Here is a 22,324-nt window from a genome sequence, read left to right on the forward strand (position 1 = left end):
TGGACAGAACAAAAGCTCCAGTGGCACACCCCTAGCACCTAGCAGCCTCACCCTGCTAGCCGGGCGCACTCATACTGAGCATTAGCCCCCGGGGACCCTATTAGCATCTTTTATCAGACAGCCGCGCCGCTCTCCCGTCTAGGTCTTAAAACGAGTCCTTACCTGAGCCAGAAACTTGAAGTGAAGACGCTATCCGATGCCTAACATCGTCTTCTAAATAACTGTTGTTGCTGCTTCCAAATTGTTGCAACAAAAAAAATCCACTTTTATATCGTTGGTATCAAAAAATCCTTGATCTAATACCATTCAGGAAGTGTGGGGGGCAGTACGGACAGCGACGCACTGTGTTTACACTACTGTCCCCCACACTTCCTGAATGGTATTGCATCAAGGATGTTTTGATATTAACGATATAAAAGTGGATTTTATGCAACAATTTGGAAGCGGCAACAACAGTTATTTAGAAGAAGAGGATGTTAGGCATCGGCTAGCGTCTTCACTTCACAGACCTAGACGCGAGAGCGGCCTGATGGGAGATGCTAATACGGTCCCCGGGCGCTAACGCTCAGTATGAGCGAGGAGTGCCCGGCTAGCAGGGTAACTAACAGCCTAACCTGATTTATGTGAGTTACTAACTTACTGGATTAAAAAACAACAAAAACAACAAAACACAACAATCATAATTCATCTCTGATGAACACAATCATGAACTGAGACTTGAAGTGCCATCTAATCAAACATGAGATAAATGTTTTTCCAAGACATGCCAAAAACTTGTTGGGTGTTTTAATCGACTCACAGCGTTCGCAAAAACTGGCCATTCATCTTACAAAACACTTCTTTTTAAAAACACTGTTCACAAAAAAAGAAATAAAACAAACAAGGTTCACATCCGGGAATCAATCAACCACAGACATTTTAATGGAAAATCTTCCATCACTTCACAATTCTTCCGTCCTGAAATTTCTTGGGACTTTCTTGCACATTTAACTATGAGAAACAAACAAAATAAGAACCATTAGTAGATGCAATACAATATAGCATATTACTGACAGAGTGTTACATTTGAGTTAACAGTTTTTCATGGATATGAAGCTTTTGGAATGAAACCCCTTCACACTTTGGTTGAACTTCCTCTTTAAGCTCTGATGAGGGCTTTTTCACATGGTGGTGAAATCACTGCATTATCCCCGCTCTGCTCACCTGGTCTGAGCTTTAGTCCACTTCAGAGCATGTCTCGGAGGCACGGCTGTGGTCGGGTGGTAGAAGGTACATCCCGCTCTTTTGCACTGAGCAGCAAACCGACATGGCTGCGGGTGAGAGGACGAAAATAAGTTGGAATGCACTTTTGTCCCTCCGATGCGCATACAAAATGTCCTCAGTGAAGGCGTGAGTAGGAATAGTGCTTTTCCTGGCAAAACAGAAATTACCTTTATGCAATTAAAGCTTAATATCTAGAGATAAACATGTTTTACCTTGGGATGATAAAACAGACAGTCCATCTTCTTGCACTCTGGGAAGAAGCGGCACACACTGCTGGTTTTTGCTGCGGGCACTGTTGGGAAAACACACACACACACACACCTTAGTTACACAGGCTTACACCACTCTTCAGAAAGAACCGATATCTGCCTAAATACAAAGTAACGGCTGCATAAATGAGGGATTCAAAACACATAGACAAATATATAGAAGTACAATGTACATACAACAGCAGTTTCCAACCTTTTACGACTCATGGCCCACTTGAAAATCCGTAAACAGTACGGAGGTCAAATAATGCATTGTGAGCACTAACGATAAAAGGAGCTGTCCATCAGCACCACGCAGAAATCAGAAACTAAAAGAGAGGGTGTCGGTGCAATTTCTGCTCGGGTCCAATTTCAGTTCGGGCAGGCATTTTGATTGGCTGTACGTTGGGCATGTGGTGGGATCAACGTGGGCAAAATGGCAGACAGCTTTAGATTAGCTAACAAGCTAACGCTAAGCTACTGATGGTATCAGACATGTTAGACATTAAAAATATGAATCAGGGTTAGGGTTTGGGTTAGGGTTAGACCCCGTCGTGGACCCTGAGCCGAGCACTTCTGTAAGCCGAGTAGATCCTGTACCTACAAGGGCTGTCCACAAAAGGCTAATTAACAAATAATTAATTCCAAATTATATGACGCCACAAAGATTGTAATGTTTTAATGATTTGGCAGCCCACTTGCAATACCTTCGCGGCCCACAGGTTGGGAATGGCAGACACAGAATGTGCAACTACAGAAAATATGAATCTGTATATTTTGCACCTTCTATGTACAAAATATACAGAGAATCTGTGTCATTCGCCTCCCTGTCATTTAACTCATCTGCGTGATAAACTGAAAAAGAGCACGGGGTTATTAGTGCCATCTTTAGTCACAGTGAGACAGTGAGACAGTGAGACAGTGTGACAGTGAGACAGTGAGGCAGTGAGACAGTGAGACAGTGAGACAGTGTGACAGTGAGACAGTGTGACAGTGAGACTGTGAGACAGTGTGACAGTGAGACAGTGAGACAGTGTGACAGTGTGACAGTGAGACAGTGAGACAGTGTGACAGTGAGGCAGTGAGACTGTGAGACTGTGAGACAGTGAGACAGTGTGACAGTGAGACAGTGTGACAGTGAGACAGTGAGACAGTGAGACTGTGAGACAGTGAGACAGTGTGACAGTGAGACTGTGTGACAGTGAGACTGTGTGACAGTGAGACTGCACCTGGTCTGGGCGGAGGGGCAACTGTGCTTCTGCGGCTGACGTGAGTGAAGGGACAGTCTGGCTTGGTGCACCTGGCATCGTATTTGCAGTTGGGATGGACGAACAGGCATTTATCCCCAAACTTGCAGCTGGGAAAAGTCCTACAGGAAAACAACAAGACAGATCAAACTGAATTAATTTTTCAAGCACTTTAGCGCCACATTAAATCAAGTTGAATGGCCCGAGTGATCAAAATGATTTTGTCCCTTCTTCTTGTTTGGTAAACTACATTTACATTTAATTACTAAATAAACTAATAAACTATAAACTACTCACTTGCACTGTGTTGTAGGGTGATGATACCGACAGTCATCTCCAATTTTACAGACGGGCCAGAACTTGCAGCGCTCCGGGAGCTTCTGTTTCTTGAAGGGGGCATCGTCCTCCTCCTCCCCAGGGTCAGTGTCCATCGCATCTTCTGGTGAAGAAGAAAAAAAAGAGGACAGGATGGAAGAGTGAAGCGATGAGAGGACGAATAGTACAGATAATATAGACGATAGATGTTTAGCTAGTGAGGGCGTTTATAAACATCCCCATCTGAAGAGCATCCTCTTCAGTTGTTGGAAGAACTTATACACTTGAAATTGTCTTGTAACTTAATTCACTCTTCAACAAATTACAATCTATCAGTTTGCTGTATTTCAGTGGACCAGTTTAGTTGACAAGAAACCCAAATCTGTAAAAGAGCCATTTTCCCCAAGTGATAACTATTAGAAAGAGCCCGTACCATCTGACTGGTTGACACCTCCCTGCAGCCTGTGGAGGACGCTGACTTTGGATTCCCTGAAGTGGATGCTCCCATCGGTGACCTTTGACGGTGGTCTGATATCTTCCACCTCCATGTCCCCATCCCCCAGGTTCCCCAGGGGGCTGGGCACCCCGTCCAGCGTCACAATGAACTTGGGGCTGGCAGAGTCCGTGGTTTCGCCCTTCTCTTTACTAGAGAGAGAGAGAATACACAGAGCGGGGATTGCAGAGATGCAAACTCATGGAGAGTAAAAAAGGTGACAGATCTACCAGGGCAGACACAAAACCACTAAAAATCATTCATTTAAGCGTCCTATTTTGGGATGAAAAGGTGACTGTCACCGAAAGGTGACTACCGGTAGTTTGCATCCCTGGGATTATGAGGGGATGACATAAAATCAGTGTCAAATCAGCAAAGACAAAAATAAACTATAGAGACCATGGGATGATACCAGCCGCGATGCCCATGACTAAAATGATTGTGGGCCACGGGCATAAAGTGTGTGTGTACATAATGCATATTTCATAGTTTGCCAAGATGAGTATTTTAAATCAAAACCAAATTGTTGTGTTTTTGACTCGATTCTACCTCATGTACATTTACAAGAGAGAGAGAGAACATATGATCCAAGTCTGCGTCTGAATTTGTTGCTACCTTACACTTTTGAGCTGCCTGATATCTCCATTCCTGTAACTCTGATCTCGTTCTGTCCTCCCCGAGTCTGCACTGTCACGTCATTCTACATTAAGGAGAGCAACACGTTATGACTACACTGAGCTGCTTTGAATGAACTTAGGCTACTCATGTAAAGAATGCTGCTCCAATAATACACTACATAGTAGGGATGTTCATCAATTATCGAAAATCGATAATTGATCGTTAAGGATTGGAATCGATCCTGTGGCATTGGGATCGATTTTTTAATTATAAAAAAATAAAAAAAACAAAAATAAAAATTGGACTACCGGTAGGTTTGGGTGGAATTCATTCCTCCTCGCCCCACTCCATTGCACAACCGACTAACGTGAGGTGGAGCTTCATATAGTCTCTAGTTTTCTGGCTGGGCACGGGCCTTTGTGCCAACAAAACTGTTTTAAACATGGGAAATTCACACCGGCATGCGCCGGGGACAGCAGTGTTGGAGAGGAGACACATTGAAATAAAGAGTTCATTGAGGAGAACACGTTGTCTTTCGTATTTTCTGCCATAGGCATTCATTTTGTAAAAAAAAAAAAAAAAAATTGAAAAATTGAAAATTGAAAATATTGAAAATTTTCTAAGTATTAATATGATCGATAATCGATAATTGATCGTTAATTTTCACCGATTATCGATTTTGGAAAATTTTCAAAATTAACATCCCTACTACATAGCCAACAGACCTGGATGGCTGTTTTAGCTTTGACATCCAACAAGCTATCTAATCTACTTGTTCCTGTGCTTCGGCAACCATCGGGTCTCTCCTTCTTGCTGGGCAGTTTGAAAAAAATTCAACAAACTTAAGAGCGTGACGTTGTATTTGTCGTCTGCACCAACAGAGTCAGAGTGACAGACGTCGGTCTTGACTTGTCCGAGTGCGGCGCAGTGGCTGCAGTTAACATGATACCAAAGTGCTTACACGAGCGCTAAATATAACGATCATCTGGTTCCTCCACGACACGAGGGCAAGAAGGTGTGTAACATGAGTGAGGTCGGTGTGTGGTGGCTTGTTTCACCCATGTTGCACGTCCCAATGGAGGAAGGGCTGGAACTGGAACCGAAAGGGGGGCGTTAGCACCTCTGATGTAGCAGGGTGGATCACGGCTCACTAAGGGGAAAGTAAGCACTTCTCTTATTTTGTGGGTGGTCCTTGGGCAATATCTAGTACCAATAAGCCTCTCCTCATCAGGGTTACGTTGAAAAAGGGAAGGAAAAACCCCAGAAAGAAACAGGGCAAGTCCCGACACCGCAAGTTAACAGCGCCGTCACTGGACTGGGGTGCGTATCGGTTAATCACTCGACCACCCGAAGACACACGAGTACAGAAACCACAATGGAGAGTCCAGCTCTTCTCTTCGGTGGGCCTCTGGTAGCCTGGGTAAACCCAGCCGCCACGTGACCTGCTCTCAGACCTGCTCTCAGTCACTACCTTGTGACTAGTGAGCAGGGTCTGTCTGAGAGCAGGTCACTGGGGGCTGGGTTTACCCAGGCTAGGCCTCTGGTAGACCCAAGGACCAGTATGATCGCAAATAGAAGTAGCAGGATGACACCAGTGTTGTCGCCAAAAATAGATGAAAGTCAGGTGCTGGAATGCAGCCCAATGCGACAGTTGGCGCGAACGGATCCCGTAAAGTAGTAGTAAATATAACGATCGCATTGAGCTGTGCATTGACATGCTCCACTGTATGAAATTAGAACAAGATTTTCTGACATGCACAAAAAACACTGAATCCAGCGCTCTAACCAGCGACGGTTATTTCTTTATTGCTGTTCGTTCTGATGAAGCAAGAGTTTTATCAAAACATACAACTTCATAAAGTGTCCAAAAAAGATGTTTTGTTTTGCCCCTGCATGGGTCAATGTGTCATTTTCACCGCTGTAAACCGAAAATAGCCTGGAGAGGCGGAGTCAGGACTTGATATAAAAATGGGCTGCACTGCCTAGATCAAACTTGAGCGACCCACGGCTAATAGCAAGCACACTTATTGAAAACCAGACAGATATTCAGAATGCAGTGATGTAGTTAGCGCCGCTTGCGTTGTTCTCCAGCTGTAAGAGGACGGGATGCTACTACAAATGTAATTTTTAATTGATATACTGAAAGAGCCAGCTATAACCAATTTTGATCCAAACTAGAACAAATGTTTAAAAATAGCAAAGTTGTAGGATCAAAACGTGGGGTGCTAACTTTATTGTCCACCAGGGGAGAAATTTGTCTTCGGCTGGCTCACCAAACACACAAAACAACATAAGAAGTCAATTAGTGAGACAAAACACACATAGACAGGGTTAGATTACACATTCAAAGCAGCTCATGTCTGTGCTTTAAATCTGGTTGGTCATTTGCTCCCCCATGTCTAATAGTGGGGGGGTGCAGCTGCTGTGCTTGCTCCATTGCAATGCTGAGGTGCCTATGACATGAGCCGCACGCTGCAAAGAATGAACAGCAGGTTAAAAAAATGGAGTCCGCACACCACATAATAGACTTAACTCCCAGTTTATTTGTTAAGTATTGACGTTTCGGTCGTGACGTTTCACATCAGAAGGTTTCTGATGAAGGTCGCCATGACCGAAACGTCAACACTCAACAAATACACTTTTAACCTGCTATCGATCGTCTGTTGTCCTTGCACCTGCAACACTGAATATCACTTGTGTATTCACATACGTATGAACGGATAGAGCCATGAGCATACGCTTGTAAACGTGTGTGTACCTGGCCTGCACCATGCGCAGTGCAGCACGCTGGACGTCCTCTTTGACCTGGGGACGCTGTCGCTCTTCCAGCATCGGGCGACTCATGATGAAGGAGCGCGTGTCAAAGGCCTTTGACTCACTGCCCTCAGCCACCTCCACACCTGGGTGGACATCACGGAAACATCTCCAATATGTTGATACAGACATACAGATGTGATAGAATTTGGGCTAAATCACTATAAAGCATCTACTGCCAAATGTATCATTCATTATTTGGGGGAAATAAATAGTAATAGCAAACAAAAGCTATATATTAACAGATAGAAGGAGGATGTTTGCTTTCCAGTCTAAACAGTTGCAGAATTGATGCATGTCTCAAGGCTCTTGGTAACATTATTATTTATTTTTTCCCAAATGAGCACGTGTGCTCCTAAATGATCCAAAACAGGAGAGGCAGTTTTCTCGGTTGCATGAAATTCTGCTAAGGAGTACACACTCCTAACACTGTAGAAGCCTTTGCCTGCCATAAAAACAGACAAAAACAGAGTAAAAGCAGCTCACCATAGTCACACTGCTCTTTTCGGACACTGCTCTCTGGTACCTCCAACTGAAGGCGTGAAGCTAGAGATCTGGCTGGAGCTGCTGGTGGGGGGGAAATATACAATTTCAATTTGAGGGTTCCTCAAATGAAGAAGTGTCCATTTCAAATACAAACTGATTTCCTAAAACATAGCAATATAACTCAGTTTTTTAAATCCAATGGAGTATAAGGAGGGTGACCGTTTTGGTCTAAGACCGAGATCACATTGAATGCACTGAATGAGTTACTCACGAGCATTACATGGCATGGATTTAGCGTAGTCATTAGTTGATTATGTGTATGCAAAAACAAATGTGTGTTTTCCCGGTTAATTACTGTTCCCTGTTAATTGGTCTCTGAAGTTTGCAAGATGAAAACATTTAGTCAGTGAATTAAATTTGCAATGAAAATGTATGATGTAGCAATCCATATGTTATGGGTTGCATCTCAATGCATTTGAGACATGGGGTTACTGCAGAACTCTGCACATAGTTTGCAACAACATAACTACATGAAGATTAAGTGTGAACCTGGCCTTAATGACAGGGCGTCTTGGAGGAGGCACACATTTGAGTGGCGTTATCCCTCAGTAAACCGCATCTACACTAGTAATATGCTCCAGTTCTACTCATACCAAACATCCTAGAGGGCGGCATCTCAGAGGGGTTGTAGGACTGCTGCGCCCTGGGTGCGAGGCTCTGGAGGTGCTCTTGGACCAGCTGGATGGCTGCAGTCATCTCCTCGTTGCTGGCCAAGCGAGTACGAGGCGCCACAGGGACAGTCTGCCTCTGTGGTGCCGCTGAACAAAGCACAAAGGAAGAAAGTCAATTGAGAAGCTTGGCCTGGATTTCAAATAATGCTCATGGTTAAGACATCATGGCAGCGTCACACATACATGATGGGTAGGCTGTAGTCTTGGTGATGGAGTCCTGGGCTTCAGAAATGGCTTTTAGTATCAGGTTCCTGTTAGCTTGCTTGCCTGGTGGCAGAGTAGGTCTGAAACAATATAAATTATAGTAGTGTTAAAAGCACAATACATGACTTGAGGATTGTGTTCCCCTATGAAGAGATCATGGCTCGCTACTTGCTGCCTTTGTTTACATAGAGATCTACTGGATTGAAAATAGTTCATCCAATATTAATGTTTGTGTACATATGAGTGTACAAAGATTTTGAGGCTGGAAAAAGTTTATTTAATGTTCACTGGCAATAATGAATATAACTCATCTTGTGCTGCTTTTAAGTTGACCATGTTCTATTCGTTTAGAATGTTACTGAACAGTGTAATTACCGTACGTACATACCATGAAAAATTACCTTTTTCACAGTGTTTGAAAATAAATGACATCACATGTGTTTCCGAGATGCGAAAGGCTGAGCCAAATCTGAATACTTCTCACGGTTTGAAATGTATCCCCCATTTGTTCGGATCAATCTGGGAACCCAGAGTCTATTTTCAAGAAGACTCTGGGACAATTTTCAAGAAGACTCTGGGACAGCGACAGCCCTACCTTTTTTCCCAGCTTCCTGTACAGCGCGTCTCTCCTGCCACCGTCACTTCCTTTTCAGCTATTCGCTAATAACGTTAACGCAAAAACACACTGCATAGAAGACATCAACTCGTCTCACAACAACAGTGGAAAATTACTGGAGGTGTAGTTGTTGTGACTAGTAGTATCACCAAAGTCAAGGCGCAAGTTGCTATTCAGCCTGTAAACAGTGGAGCACGGAAAAGGAAGTGACGGTGGCAGGAGAGGCGCACAGGAAGCCAGGAAAAAAGGTAGGGCTGTCCCAGAGTCTATTTTCCAAATAAAAATAGACTCTGGGTTCCCGGATTGGTTCTGATTAATAGTGTCTTACGGCAGCTTTGCATCAGATGCAAAACCTCAAAAATAAATAAATGAATGAAAAATATGTGGTGCGGCCACTGACTTGCGCTCCTGTTTGGAGGGCAGGGACACCCTACTGGACAACAGGCCTCGGCCCCCATAGCCTTCATCCTCCTCCTCTTCCTCATCGTCGCTGTCCCCGTCTGCCGCTCGGTTCACCCGCACCACTGAACTCGCCACTGGAGCCTTGCGCTTCCTCGAGGCCTCCTCCTGCTGAATTGGTCAAAAGTCAAATGAATTGGCCCACATAACGTTTTCCATCGTCTGGTTTCCATTACAGAGCAGTAGAAGCAGATAAGACGAGATCATTCCATTTCACTATGAGTGTGTCTTACAACAACTTATCAAGGGCTTAGGTGAATTTCCAACTGGTCTGCAGTTTGAAATAAATGAAAGCCTATTTAGTCTCAGAGGCAGTGACATTTTGTTTAGTCTATCAGATAAGAACAAGCACACCCAGGCCAGATGCGGCAGGTGCTGAGCCGAAGGTGAACAAAACATGAGAAAGGAGTAAACCGCTTGCAGGGCTCCAAAGTTCAGATGTAAGTTTCGAGCAGCCTCACCGCTCTATCAGACAAAGTGACAAAGCATGACGGACACCATCTTAAAGCCCCTGGAAACCAAAAATAAATGAGTTTTGAGTTTGTCACTCCACAGAAAAATGTGTTATTAACCACCCAGCCAAATTTGAACGAGGGGAGGCGTCGCGCTTCTTAACTTTGTCTGATGAAGAACTGTGAGGCTACTCGAAACGTTACATCGGTGCAATAAATAATGTAACTGAACTTCGGAGACCGGCGAGCTGTTTTATTCCTTTTTCACACTTTGTCTAGTCCCGTGGGGCAAACCCTACTCATCACATACCTTACTGGAGCCATTTCTCGATATCCTGCTGCTTCTGTTGTCCGGCACGTGGCTGTGCTGCTGCCTGCCGTGAGAGGATCCTTCCATGGGCCGACACGTGTCTGCAGACCTCATTGACATGAACCTGCTCTGAGACGGCCTGTAGATCTGGGCTGTGGGTCTGCCAGGTGTGCTGCGTGTACGACCTGGATTGGTTGCCATCTCCACGGGCTCCTCAGCGATCAGGTCGTCGTCCAGCTCAGGTTTGATGTCGAGGACGGCCTCTGAGGGCAGCGGCTCCGCAAGGGGCTTAACAGTGGAGGTAAGGCGAGACGAACTCTTCTCCAACGAGCCTCTTCTGATAAGAAACAGCAATATATTACAATTAGTGTTTTTAATTTACATATAGCTTCAGTCTGGAATGTCACTTAGAGCTGCAAACATTAGTCGATAAGACAGAAAATTAATCAACAACTATTTTTATAATCGATTAATCGTTTACTCATTAAAAAAAATATATATATATATCTTATTCCACCTTCTTAAATGTGAAGTTTTTTTTGTTTCTTTAGTCTTCGATGAGAGTAAACTGATTATCTTTGGGTTGTGGAATCTTGGTCAGAACAAAAGAAGACATTTGAGGATGTCATCCTGGGCTTTGTGGAAAAAGTGATCTACTCTCTGATCTCTCCGTTTACTCTTCATCAAATTAGTAGCTATAGTTGGGAGTGATGGGTGTTACAGTAGGCTACTGGTGGAAGTGCACGGCCACAATCTGGCCCTCTGGTAGCGAGGACATTTTTTTGTGGCCCTCTCTATCATCAAAGTTGCCCATCCCTGGACTAGAATACGGCACTTCATCATTTAGTTGAGGTGAATTTCTGTGTCCATCAGGTTTATTTAGGGTGATAAAAAAAAGACCATCAGCCTCAGATGATCAGGAAATGACGCTTTGTGGGTGTTATTTTAAAAGGATGGTGTAAGAATCAGAAAACCACAGCACTTCCCTGCAACCGAACTGTGCAGATTTTGCACGTGAGATTAGAACGGCATCTGAACTGTATACTGAAGATATTTCTCAGTGAACTGTATTTGTGTGGTGATTAACTATTCGGTAGCCACAAAGCGGAGCAGCAATTCTTGTAAAATTTTGCCTGTGAATCTCTACAAAGAAGGTCTTGGTCATCCTCGGAAGCAGCAGTTTTACAGCTCAAAGTTGTCAGAACTGTGGTGTGCAGCATCAGCTTGATCGGAGTGCAGAGTAACAGACCCTTCTGGTGAGCGACATCTTTTTCCCCCTCTCACGGTTGTAGATAAACGTACAAATTTAAAGTTAGTTTATTGCTCACACTTGATATGATCGAGTTTGTTATTCTTTTTGATGGAAGTCTTATGATGCAAAGCTCTGAATAACGATGGTTTTCTAATAAAATGATGACATTTACCAACATAAGTCCCAGCCTGACTCTTTCTCTTTAGATCTGATACTGAACTGCAGACATATTCCTAAAGGGGAAATACTCAAAACCAAATTTAGTGGACGATATTCCTGTATTATTTTAATGGTTTATTTTGTGCAAATATGCCTCCCAAGCTATAGAGAGCCAAAGTCAACTGTTAATTGCAAACGTATTGTTTTTCTAACTAGATCCTTCTACTGGTGGTGCATATTGTGTTGGTGCAAAATGTTTTATTCAATAATTGAATGTACTTCCGGTATGATTGTATATAGCCGTCATCTTTGCCTGACACAGCACAACGCTGAGGTAGCCCTTTGGCTGAAACGTTCGTTGTTGCTGCTGCCCAAATTGATGAGTTATTAAAACCGTGAAAGGACAGTTGGAGTGCTGGCATTTTTCTCACTACTGAACTCTTTGCTTGCCCTGCACCCGAGTGAGTTTTTAATCTATTTTGAGTGTGCTCGCTACCGGTGAGCCAAAGTCAACGTCACTTCCTGCTTCAGCATGTACACCAAGAGATTTCATCCACCATTTATTTTCCCATAGACATTTCATAAAATTCTTGTAAAAATAGTTTTTACTTAGTCAAACCAAATGATTCAGCTATATTTAGAATCAGGAGAGACCATAGACCATTTCACTCAGAAAGAAACCCATAAAAAAACATTCTTTTTTATTTTTACGTTTTGGTCCAAGTGAAATGTTCTATGGTCTCCCATATTTCTAAATCTAGGTGAAGCGCTTGGTATGACTAGTATTTTTATAAGCATTTTATGAAACGTCTATGGGAAAATAAATGGCGGATGAAATGTCTTGCTGCGCATGCCGAAGCAGGAAGTGATGTCAAACAAACTGAGCTGCATTAGTGGATGGGAGTCTGGCTTGGTAGAGAGGATATTCTAGAAATATGGGTAGATTTCTGGTCTGGCTCAGAACTATATAAGAAATTAGAATTATGAAAAAAATAAATAACATTTTCTCAGTTTCTGGATCCCGTTGGAGTGGCGTGTCTTACTGCTTTATTGCTTGTTGCCTCTTGTTTTTTATTTATATATATTTTATTTTTTGCACTATGTTGTAACGGAACCTACAGCACAAGAATTTCACACGTGATACTTGTACTAGGGAGTGACAATAAAAATCTTGAATCTTGATTTCCCTGGGATCTTTGGTGGCTTTCCATTACATTTCCATTACATTATACATTACGTCATTTGGCAGACGCTTTTATCCAATGCGACTTACAATAACCCAAGTAAAGCAATGTTTCACTTTGATACCATACTTATAATTTCATGAATCGTTATATTTTGACATTAGCATTGTATAAAAGTATGCTGTGCCATTTTTCTGCCATACGGAAATGTCAGGCTTTGCAGCTGCAAATGTCTGACCTATAGGCTGCACTAGATCTGCAAAAGCTGCCTGGCTGCCACACTATACATTTTACACTTGCATTTAGTAAATATGTGCTCTCGCTCTGTCACAGTACAGTAGTAGCTGAAAGTGATCTCTACAAGTCCAGTGATTGAAAATGTCCAACCCAGTGATGACACACCAACCAGGCGCAGGCTCCCATGGGACAAACCTCCAAACAGGGGAGTGGAGCACAGGGTTGTGCTCCTGCTGCACCGACATGTTGGTCTGTGAGTACATTTCTGAGAGATCCTTTCCTCAACAAACTCAATTCCTATTTGAACATTATTCTATGTCCACACACCAAAGGCACTCGGGCATCAACAAACTTACAGATTGTCTGAGCTGTTGCTCGTTTGGCCTGGCCGCTCCGCTGCCGGTTCTGGGCGATAAATGTCAGACTAATCGTTTGTTATCTATTCAGTGACATCATATCGCCTGGTAATTATCATACATGATAACTTGATTGCTAAATTTTACTTGCTTATATGAACAATATTGTGATATACATTAGTACGTTTCAAAACTGACCTGTGACTATTCGTGACCGTATCGCCCAGCCCCAGCATACCCTGTCTGCTCTTGCTCTCTCCTCCTCCCTCTCCCTTCCCCTGCTCTCTTCCTACCTTTCCCCCCTCCACCTCCTCCCTTTCCCTGTCTCTCTCTCTAACGTAAGATTGTTCAACCATGTTATTATTATTTATATATACGGTATGTTATTATGTCAGATAGATCTAGCTAGACATATTCTCTGTGAAGCCCTCTGAGACATGCTTGTTAATTAGGGCTATACAAATAATGTTGACTTGACTTTCCCATAAGGTAGAGATACTATTCACTCTTTCACAGTGCAGTACACTTCTTTTGTGCAGGTGCCATTGGTTGTATCTGTCCACCAGCAGTGGGCTGCTACACAGCAAATAAGTATGGAGAAAACTGCTGCTTGGGTTGTCTACCAGGAGGTATGGCGGCCCTGAGGACCCATATGAGACTGACCTATGGTATTCAGGTATGTTCCTCATACAAAACAAATGCTATATGTCTCAAACTCCTCAGAATGGTTGCTCATGTACTATCTTGAATGAGCACATAAACCTCGTCATTTTAAAATTTCAACCATACAGGCCGACTAGTTATCCATAACATTGTTCTTACGGAATATGAAATTCCATCAACATCTTCAGAAATTGTTGGGTTGTCCATCAGGGTTTGTCATAACCGGTGGAGATTTTCCATGTTGTGATTTTGTTGCAATCTTTCACCACAGGGGACAGTATGCAACGATGCCTTGATGACCTGCTGCTGTGGCGTTTTCGAAAAGTGCAGGATGGCGCGAGAAATCCGCATCAGAAATGGAGAGGTTTCAAATTCAAATTTAATTATCATAATAAACCACTATCCATTTTCTGTTTCTTTACCATATCTGGCTCGTTATTATAGAAGTAATCCATCCAGGCCTCTGGCTGAAATATAGTAACAACTTTTGTTTTGACAATGACTTCTATCTCCAGATATCTGGTACGAGTACGGGCTCTATTTGTGCAACATAAGCCAGAAGCCCTGTCATAATGTCCATTATTACACACTGTATTTTCTTCTCTTCATCACGTGCCCCCCCCTCCCCTTTTCAGTGTTGTAATCCTCATGCTCAGTCTCCTATGGTAGACGAACAGCCCGTCATGACTTCTACCCAACGCTGTGAGTAAATCTCAAACTCCTCATAATGGTTGCTCTTCTATCTTGAATGAGCCTATAAATCTCTCATCACTTTTACATTTCAACCTATACAGGCAGACTGACTAGTTATCCATAACATTGCTCTTACGGGATATGAGATTCCATCAAGACCTTCAGAAATTGTTGGGTTGTCCCTTTAATTGAGAAACTCCATCAGGGTTTGTCATAAAGGGTCGATATGTTCCATGTTGTGATGTTGTTGCAATCTTTTACCACAGGGGATCAACTTCAAGACCTGGGGCTGGTTTCCACCTAGAGCTGGTATGATGACCGCATCACCGCAAAGGCTTCAGCTTCAACCATTTACCCATTATTATTAACACAAGCAAACACACAAACCTGGATATATATATATATATATATATATATATATATATATATATATATATATATATATATTTGTTTTAGGACTGTGGGTCCAAAATAAGGTTATTTGTCAACAAAATACACTGGGGAACACTGTGGCTAATCAGCAGAGCAGGGAAAAACACAGTAACCAGGGTTTTCCATAAGCGGCAGGTGCTAGCTAAATGGCTGGACACTGAAACATTTCCAGCCGGCTACTTTCTTACTGTCACAATAACCAATATTGCAATATTGTGCTATAGAGAAGCCAGCCACCAATATTGTGCTATAGAGAAGCTAGCCACCAATATTGTGCTATAGAGAAGCCAGCCACCAATATTGTGCTATAGAGAAGCCAGCCACGGTGGATTGCAAGCAACTGCCACAACCGTGCTGTTATTGTGTGTAATTCAGGTGTTGCTTCATGAGATGGTCTCTAGTTTCCCGGTTGGGCAGTGTTCGGACCTTCAGGCCGATATGCAGATCCCCCCCGCCCCTCCTGGCTACTATTTTCACCCAGCTGGACATTGTTATACACTAGTGGAGTAACAAATGAAATATCTTAAAAATTACAAAATACACTGGAGGGGGGCTTTAAGGGCATGAAATGAAAACAATGCAGGTGAAAACCTGAGGCAATGTTCTACTCACCTGTTTTCATAAGCAGAGCTAGACACACGGGCCTCTGTCCTATCTGAGCGTGAGCTGGACACAGCCAAGCTCTTTGACTCCTCTCCCCTCCTGTCTTCACTCACAGAGACACGGCTCTTCCCAGCCCAGGAAACTAAGCTGCCGCTGTCAGACTGAGGTTCAGCGCTGAGGGATGCAGGTTCTACAAACACCATGTAGACATGGGGGGGGGGGAGAAGACATGAGATTTACAAGTCCACAGGTGCTCATCAAGTGTGCAAAAGCAGGCTAAAAAGCACAGATAATGTTGGAAGGGTGAGCCACCACATACCTACTGGAACAGATCTTAATTTCTCCAAGACTCCATGTAGCCTAAAAAGAGTTAACAAATTTATGTTAGAGCTAAAACAATTACCGTAAACATGTTAGAAACTCCTACATGCAGGTACCGACACAGTGCAATCATATTTCACATCACAAAGCCATTTGGCCACATAACACACTGATTTAGGGAGGATAACAGAGAATTTGATTAGAAAAGGAGATTTTAAAAAAATTGTGTTGTTGATCATACCAGGCTGTGAACTTAATGGTGTTGTTTCCAAGGAAAAGGGAGAGGTCATCAGCCATCTGCTGAGAAGTCTTCTTGTTTGCCACCATCACCATGATGTAGTCAGGAAGCTCTTCATCTACAATGGCAAGGAGATCAAACAAATGAACATCGACAGCATAAATGGTTACCAAAGAAGTCTAAACAACACCTAATGTTCACCACTGAGTTAGTAAGAGCCAAAGGCCCTTTGCACAGCAGCCGGTTTGAGTGTAACCAATCACATTAATGAGGGCCCTGGCACTGGAACATCCAAATGGAATGGAACCATCGATGAATGGTATTGGTTACACCTGTGTTGGCTCTGCTTTACCACCTCAAAACTGTTTGTGAAAAGGGTATTCACTTACCAACATATGCACCGAGCTCTTGAAGCTTGCCCTTGATGGCAGCCTAAAACAATGAAGCATAACATTAACTACAGTTTTAAATGCTCAATGTGTTTCCAAGTCAAAGAAATGTGGGACACATTTGCAAAACTAGGCGAGTATAGTTACGCCGACAAATTACTTAGGACTACACAACGGTTACCTTAAACGAATAATCTGATGATAAAATATTTCCAATGCTATGTTTGCAGTGCACGCGTTAAACAAACCCTTGCAAATCAAAATAGTTGGGTTAGCTAACTGCTGCTGCTGGACTAAGCTAGCGTTAGTGAGCTAATGTTAGCTAGTTCTGTGCTAACGGTACGCTAGGAGCGTAACCTGGGCCAATATGCAGGCAAAACACTCAAATTAACTCACCCTTATTTTCTTGCTGATCTCTGTCCCGATCTCCATGTTTTGGTGTTTGCTCCACAATAAAATAAACTATTATGATTACGAACGAGTCGTTTGCTCTCCGAACGACGTGCCAAGCAATTGCTAATGCTAACGTAACTAAACTCGACTTCTACTGGGAATGGTCTTCCTGTGCCAACTTCACAATAAAATAATCAACACTGATTTGCATGGCATCATCAAATCATGACGATTCGCGAGGGGCAAGTTCGATCTTGAAATGTACATTCAAATTTGTGCAAGTTTAACGTTGGTATGCATTTCTTTGTGCAGCCTCAGAATTCGACTACTTGTTCATCATGCTGTGTGCACCGTACAGGGTGCATGGTATCGTATGGGGTGTGGAGTAGGCTTCTGTTTGAAAGTACAGTATTTTTGATACATTATTGTTCTTCTACACACCCTGTTTTAGGAAATAGGAGGCACAGATGTCCTACTTTTATTTTGAGGGCCAACCAAACTGCTTCCGATGTAGTTCTCGCTATTTGGCGAAAGTTGGACGAAAGGCGATTAGTACCACCTGGCGTTGTAACTGTGTAATTACACGACATTCTCAAGATAACTTTATGATTTTAGTAGGTACACGAGTATTTTTTTCAAAATCCTGCCCATACAAAAGTGTTTGCACATTGCATTGTTGTTTACAAATTTGCACTAAAAGGCCTACTGTAGGCTATGTCTGTACAGTAGGCGTATATAAGTCTTCATGCAATATGCCACTTTAGCTTCAATGTTTCATGCATAGCCTATAAAAAAAAATAGATTTGTTCACCAACAGAAAGGTGGATGCTGATAAGGTTAAACAAATCTCACAAAAATAACATGATATTGTGCAAATCTACTAGGCCTATTATTTTTGCTACATAATATCATCTGCCATCTGGAGTTTTTTGTTTCTCTACTGTTGTCTCAAGTGTTAAATAAACATCTTAAAGTTGATTTTGGGTCCATTTTGCCCCCTTCATACAACCTGGTACACAACCTTGTCCTTGAGCCACATTGACCAAAACAAAAACAAACAAAAAACATTGCAAGAAATCCACAAAAAGTCAATTTCCTCCCTTTTTTTTAAGATTTTTATTTTTATTTTATTTTTTAATTTAAGTAGGACTTTAAACAGCCCTACTACCCATAAAGAAGCCACATGTGGCTCTAGAGCCTTAGGTTGAGTATCACTGTCTGAAGTTTTATTTCTGATTTGTTATTAGACAGAGTTATGTATGGGAGTGGACGTGATCGAACGTAAAGGATTCTCACTGTTTTTATGAGAAAGTATGTTTGATGATTCAATAGGTAGCCTATAGGTATATGTTTACAATCTGAATACATTCCTGAGATTGTCTTACTCGGTCTTTGATTTCTAAATGGGCAAACTTAGAACTGAACATAAATAAAACATTCAAACTCATGTTCACATTATTTCTCTTCCTCTTAAAATGTGACTGAACGCTATCCACAAGATGGCACAAGAGACCATTCAAAATCAGCTCAGAACAAAAACAACTGGAGAGCACACCACTGTGATCTGATTCTCTGAGAACAAGAGATTACTTACTTACAAAAATAATAATAATAAGTTCAATAAACAATTCAGCAAACCAGAAATGGCAGACACAAAATTCAGACAGTGATTGAAAAATAAATCAACAAGGACAGTTTAGTAAGCCTAGGCAGGTTAACAATATGCCAACAAAGAATTGTATTAAATGTAATGACATAATTTGGCTTGTTTGGAAAGAAGGTGCAGTCCAAATAGAGCAATGACTCCTGAACAATCTATTCAACCTCATCAGGACCAAATGTGTCACTTGAAGCACATCTGTCAGTGGGCTCGTGCACAGTCATGCACACATGCTGCTGCTCTCAGGGGATGCAGATCAAACAAATACATATGTGTTGTCAGATATGAGGTGCATGAAGCAGCACAACTCGTGTTTTGTTGGACCAGATAGTCAGTTCAAGCCTGTTGGACCCATGCTGGACAAAGAAGGCTAAATCAGCTGTCAATTATGCACTGTTCCGCATCTCTTTAGCTGCTAACTAATCATTTCATTATTTTGACCATGAGCTGTATTTTACACCCTATGTGTTTAAATTCATAGGGCTCGTGCGGCTGTAATTTTTCCATCAAGAATAATTTCCTGTTTTGCAGCCGCGGTCAATGCCAACCAACAATGACGGGAAGGATCTTGCTTGCCGTCTAGACAAGCGTCTACTACACTCTCAACCAGGGCCGTCTGCTCCATTCCTGCCTCTGTGTTGTTGACACACTGTCTGTGTTAATCAAAGCTGATGGGTGCGTTTTTGATCTCTGATGAATAAGATATACAACTTGATCTCATTTTCTTATTACATAAAAACTATTAGTGACTGTTGTTGACATTCCTAAGGACCCATAATTCCTCTATTATAAATTATTTCTCTTTTAAAACATTGCAGCTTGCTTTGTGAGTTTTGATGGGAAATCACTAGGGGCACACCCTATCCAGTTCATGAATGGGGCAGGCCTGGCTACCTAATGCCAGAGCACCAGACGTCCCATCATCACCATTGAGCTGCCTGGTAGCATTCATTCATGCCCACTCAGCATTTCTGCACTAGTGCTGCTGCTGATACCCATTGGAGCAGACCTGTGCATTATGCGGCCCGGGGGCCAGAACCGGCCCTCATGATGGTTCTGCCTGGCCCGGGAGGTCTAAGACAAACCACACCCTTTTACTTATGAAGCTAGACACATTTAACGGGATGACCTAAATTGGCTGTTTGGAGTGATTTTCAATATAATAAATGCTGAAGAATAAGTGCACAGTCAGATAATACAAAACCCAGATAATGTTTACAACAAAAATATAACATTCCGTGGGCATTTTGCCCTTGTGAAAAGCACAGGTGATATTGTTTGTTTATAGGACAGGTTTATCATCCCCATTCCCAAGCAGCAGAAAGTGACCAGCCTCAACGACTGGCACACAATAGCCCTCACGCCCATAGCCAGCAAGTGCTTTGAAAAGCTGGTTATATCACAGATGCACCCCACACTCCCCCCGGACCACGACCCGCTACTATAGACCCTTTTCACTGGGGCCATTTTGTGTCGAAAAGGCAGGGTAAACACAGGTGCAAGCAAAACACTAATGAGGGTTTCCAACTTCCATGATTGGAATTTGGAAGCGCTCATTAGTGTGTTGCTTGCACCTGTGTTTACCCTGCCTTTTCGGCACAAAATGGCCCCCGTGAAATGGGTCTATTTGCATACCGCCCCAACAAGAGCACAGGGGATGCAGTAGCACACGTGCTCCACACCGCCCTCTCCCACCTGGAGGGGAAGGACACCTATATGAGAATGCTGTTCGTGGACTACAGCTCAGCATTCAACACCATAGTACCCTCCAGGCTGGTACGCAAGCTCAAGGATCTGGGACTAAACACAGCAATGTGCGACTGGATCCTGGATTTCCTGACAGATCGCCGCCAGGTGGTGAGAGTGGGCAACCTCACCTCCTCCCCACTGACCATCAGCATAGGAGCGCCCCAGGGGTGCGTCTCCAGCCCCTTCTGGTACGACCTCTACACCCACGACTGCGTGGCGACTCAATCTTCGAACACCATCGTGAAGTTTGCAGACGACACAGCAGTCGTGGGGCTGATCTCCAGGAGCGACGAGACGGCCTACAGAGAGGAGGTGGGGGCCCTGGAACAATGGTGCCAGGACAACCACCTCTCTCTGAAGGTCTCCAAGACCAAGGAGATCATTGTAGACTACAGGAGGAAGGGGGGGGGGGGGGGCGCACACCCCCCAATCACCATCAACGGCACAGTGGTGGAAAGGGTGGACAGCTTCAAATACCTGGGAGTCAACATCCACCAGGACCTGACATGGGCTGGTCACACCGCCACTGTTGTCAAAAAGGCCCAACAGCGACTACACGGACTCAGGCGCCTGAAGAAATTTGGGCTAAGGCCAGAAATCCTTACGGACTTCTACAGAGGCACCATTGAAAGCCTGTTGACTGGCTGCTTGAACTACTTTTTCTAAGTGGCTTTAGTTTACCAAACTACATTTCTCCCAAGGGTAGCTTTACTGTTCAACTAACGTTACTTCCAGTGTGAAGTAATTAGTAGCACAAAGCTATGCATTCAAAGTAACGTGCGCCTCAACACACGGTGTTCTGTCCTGTCACACCGTCCTGTCACACAACGGTGTCACACAGCAGTGTTCTGTCCTGTCACACAGCGGTGTTCTGTCCTGTCACTGAAAGCTCCCAGCTGAACAGGCATCACACAACGCACGCACGCACAGACACACGCACGCACGCACGCACACGCGTACACACACACACACACACACACACACACACACACACATACACACATGCACACTCAATTAAGCTCCCAGCTCAACAGGTGTCACACAGCGGTGTTCCGTCCTGTTCCTCGCATCCATCTGGTCCTCATCACTTGGTCTTTCTTGGTCGTGGTGAAGGAAGCCCAAGCACCCCTGTATCGGACATCCAGACGAGCGATCCTGACAGACAGCCACTTCACAATTAAGGCCTTGTTCACACAGACCATAGAAATATTGATCTCCTCCAATGCTGATTTGTTATTCTTCTTAACTGAGGAGTGTCAGGGCCCCAGCATGCGTCAAGGGGTTCTGGGACAACCTGCGGACCCTGAGGGTGCCGTTGGTGGCCAGGCCCTGGCACAGCAGCGCGGCAGCCTCGTCATCGATGTTGACGTTGCTGAGGTCCAGCAGCTGCAGGGTGTTGTGCTTCAGCGCCTGTCCCAGCGCCCGAGCCGCATGGCGGCCAAAACCGTTCCAGGACAAGTCCAGCTGCTTCAGAAACAAGTTGACCTTCAGCCCAGCACACAGAGCCACCGCACCACTTAGATTTAGTACCTCAAGACCTTCATTAGTGACTAGCAACTGACCCAGATGCTCTCCGCCAGTCTCACATAACTTGTTGTGACTAAGATCCAGCTTCTTTAAATGAGGGTCACTCGCTAAAGCAGCAGCCTAGTATTTAGCAGCTTCGTCATTGAACTCATTTCCTGAGAGTTGGATGGATTTGACGTAAAGGTCCGGCCGGGTACAATGGGAGGGAGGAT

General features: G+C 43.6%; 2 protein-coding genes across 5 annotated transcripts; one reads left to right on the plus strand and one right to left on the minus strand.

Moving 5' to 3' along the window:
• Positions 1–771: 771 nt before the first annotated feature.
• On the minus strand, positions 772–17,314 carry zc3h14 (zinc finger CCCH-type containing 14). Of its 4 annotated transcripts, none has more exons than XM_083642784.1 (17): positions 17,180–17,314; positions 16,784–16,826; positions 16,398–16,512; positions 16,155–16,195; positions 15,845–16,025; positions 10,257–10,590; positions 9,436–9,605; positions 8,399–8,499; positions 8,138–8,302; positions 7,485–7,565; positions 6,943–7,084; positions 3,507–3,718; positions 3,056–3,197; positions 2,741–2,880; positions 1,476–1,555; positions 1,204–1,310; positions 772–990 (listed from the first exon to the last, which is right to left on the minus strand). In XM_083642784.1, exons 1-17 carry the CDS (start codon positions 17,213–17,215, stop codon positions 987–989), a joined length of 2,094 nt encoding a protein of 697 aa, XP_083498910.1. In that variant the 5' UTR covers positions 17,216–17,314; the 3' UTR covers positions 772–986. The 4 variants fall into 4 exon arrangements, with proteins under 4 accessions (XP_083498910.1, XP_083498909.1, XP_083498908.1 ...); XM_083642783.1 differs by having other exon boundaries at positions 9,436–9,602; positions 10,257–10,593; XM_083642782.1 differs by having other exon boundaries at positions 7,485–7,562; positions 10,257–10,593.
• On the plus strand, positions 13,230–14,817 carry LOC310782959 (cornifelin-like; the record flags this gene model as incomplete). The annotated part of the gene is made up of 4 exons (XM_083643737.1): positions 13,230–13,341; positions 13,984–14,120; positions 14,379–14,471; positions 14,743–14,817. The coding sequence occupies 4 exons, from the start codon at positions 13,230–13,232 to the stop codon at positions 14,815–14,817; spliced, it is 417 nt and encodes a 138-aa protein (XP_083499863.1).
• Positions 17,315–22,324: the final 5,010 nt, after the last annotated feature.

The sequence above is a fragment of the Poromitra crassiceps genome, assembly GCF_964638095.1.
Source record: "Poromitra crassiceps genome assembly, chromosome: 9".
Taxonomy (NCBI): Eukaryota; Metazoa; Chordata; class Actinopteri; order Beryciformes; family Melamphaidae; genus Poromitra; species Poromitra crassiceps.

What these genes read in the sequence shown, in the direction of transcription:
- zc3h14 (XM_083642781.1), bottom strand. Translation starts at nt 17,215, where the DNA reads ATGGAGATCGGGACAGAGATCAGCAAGAAAATAAGG. An exon ending in GACTACAGCCTACCCATCAT is followed by an intron (nt 8,303 to 8,398) that starts GTATGTGTGACG and finishes TGCTTTGTTCAG; the next exon opens with CGGCACCACAGAGGCAGACT. An exon ending in GTCTGTTTTATCATCCCAAG is followed by an intron (nt 1,311 to 1,475) that starts GTAAAACATGTT and finishes TCTCACCCGCAG; the next exon opens with CCATGTCGGTTTGCTGCTCA.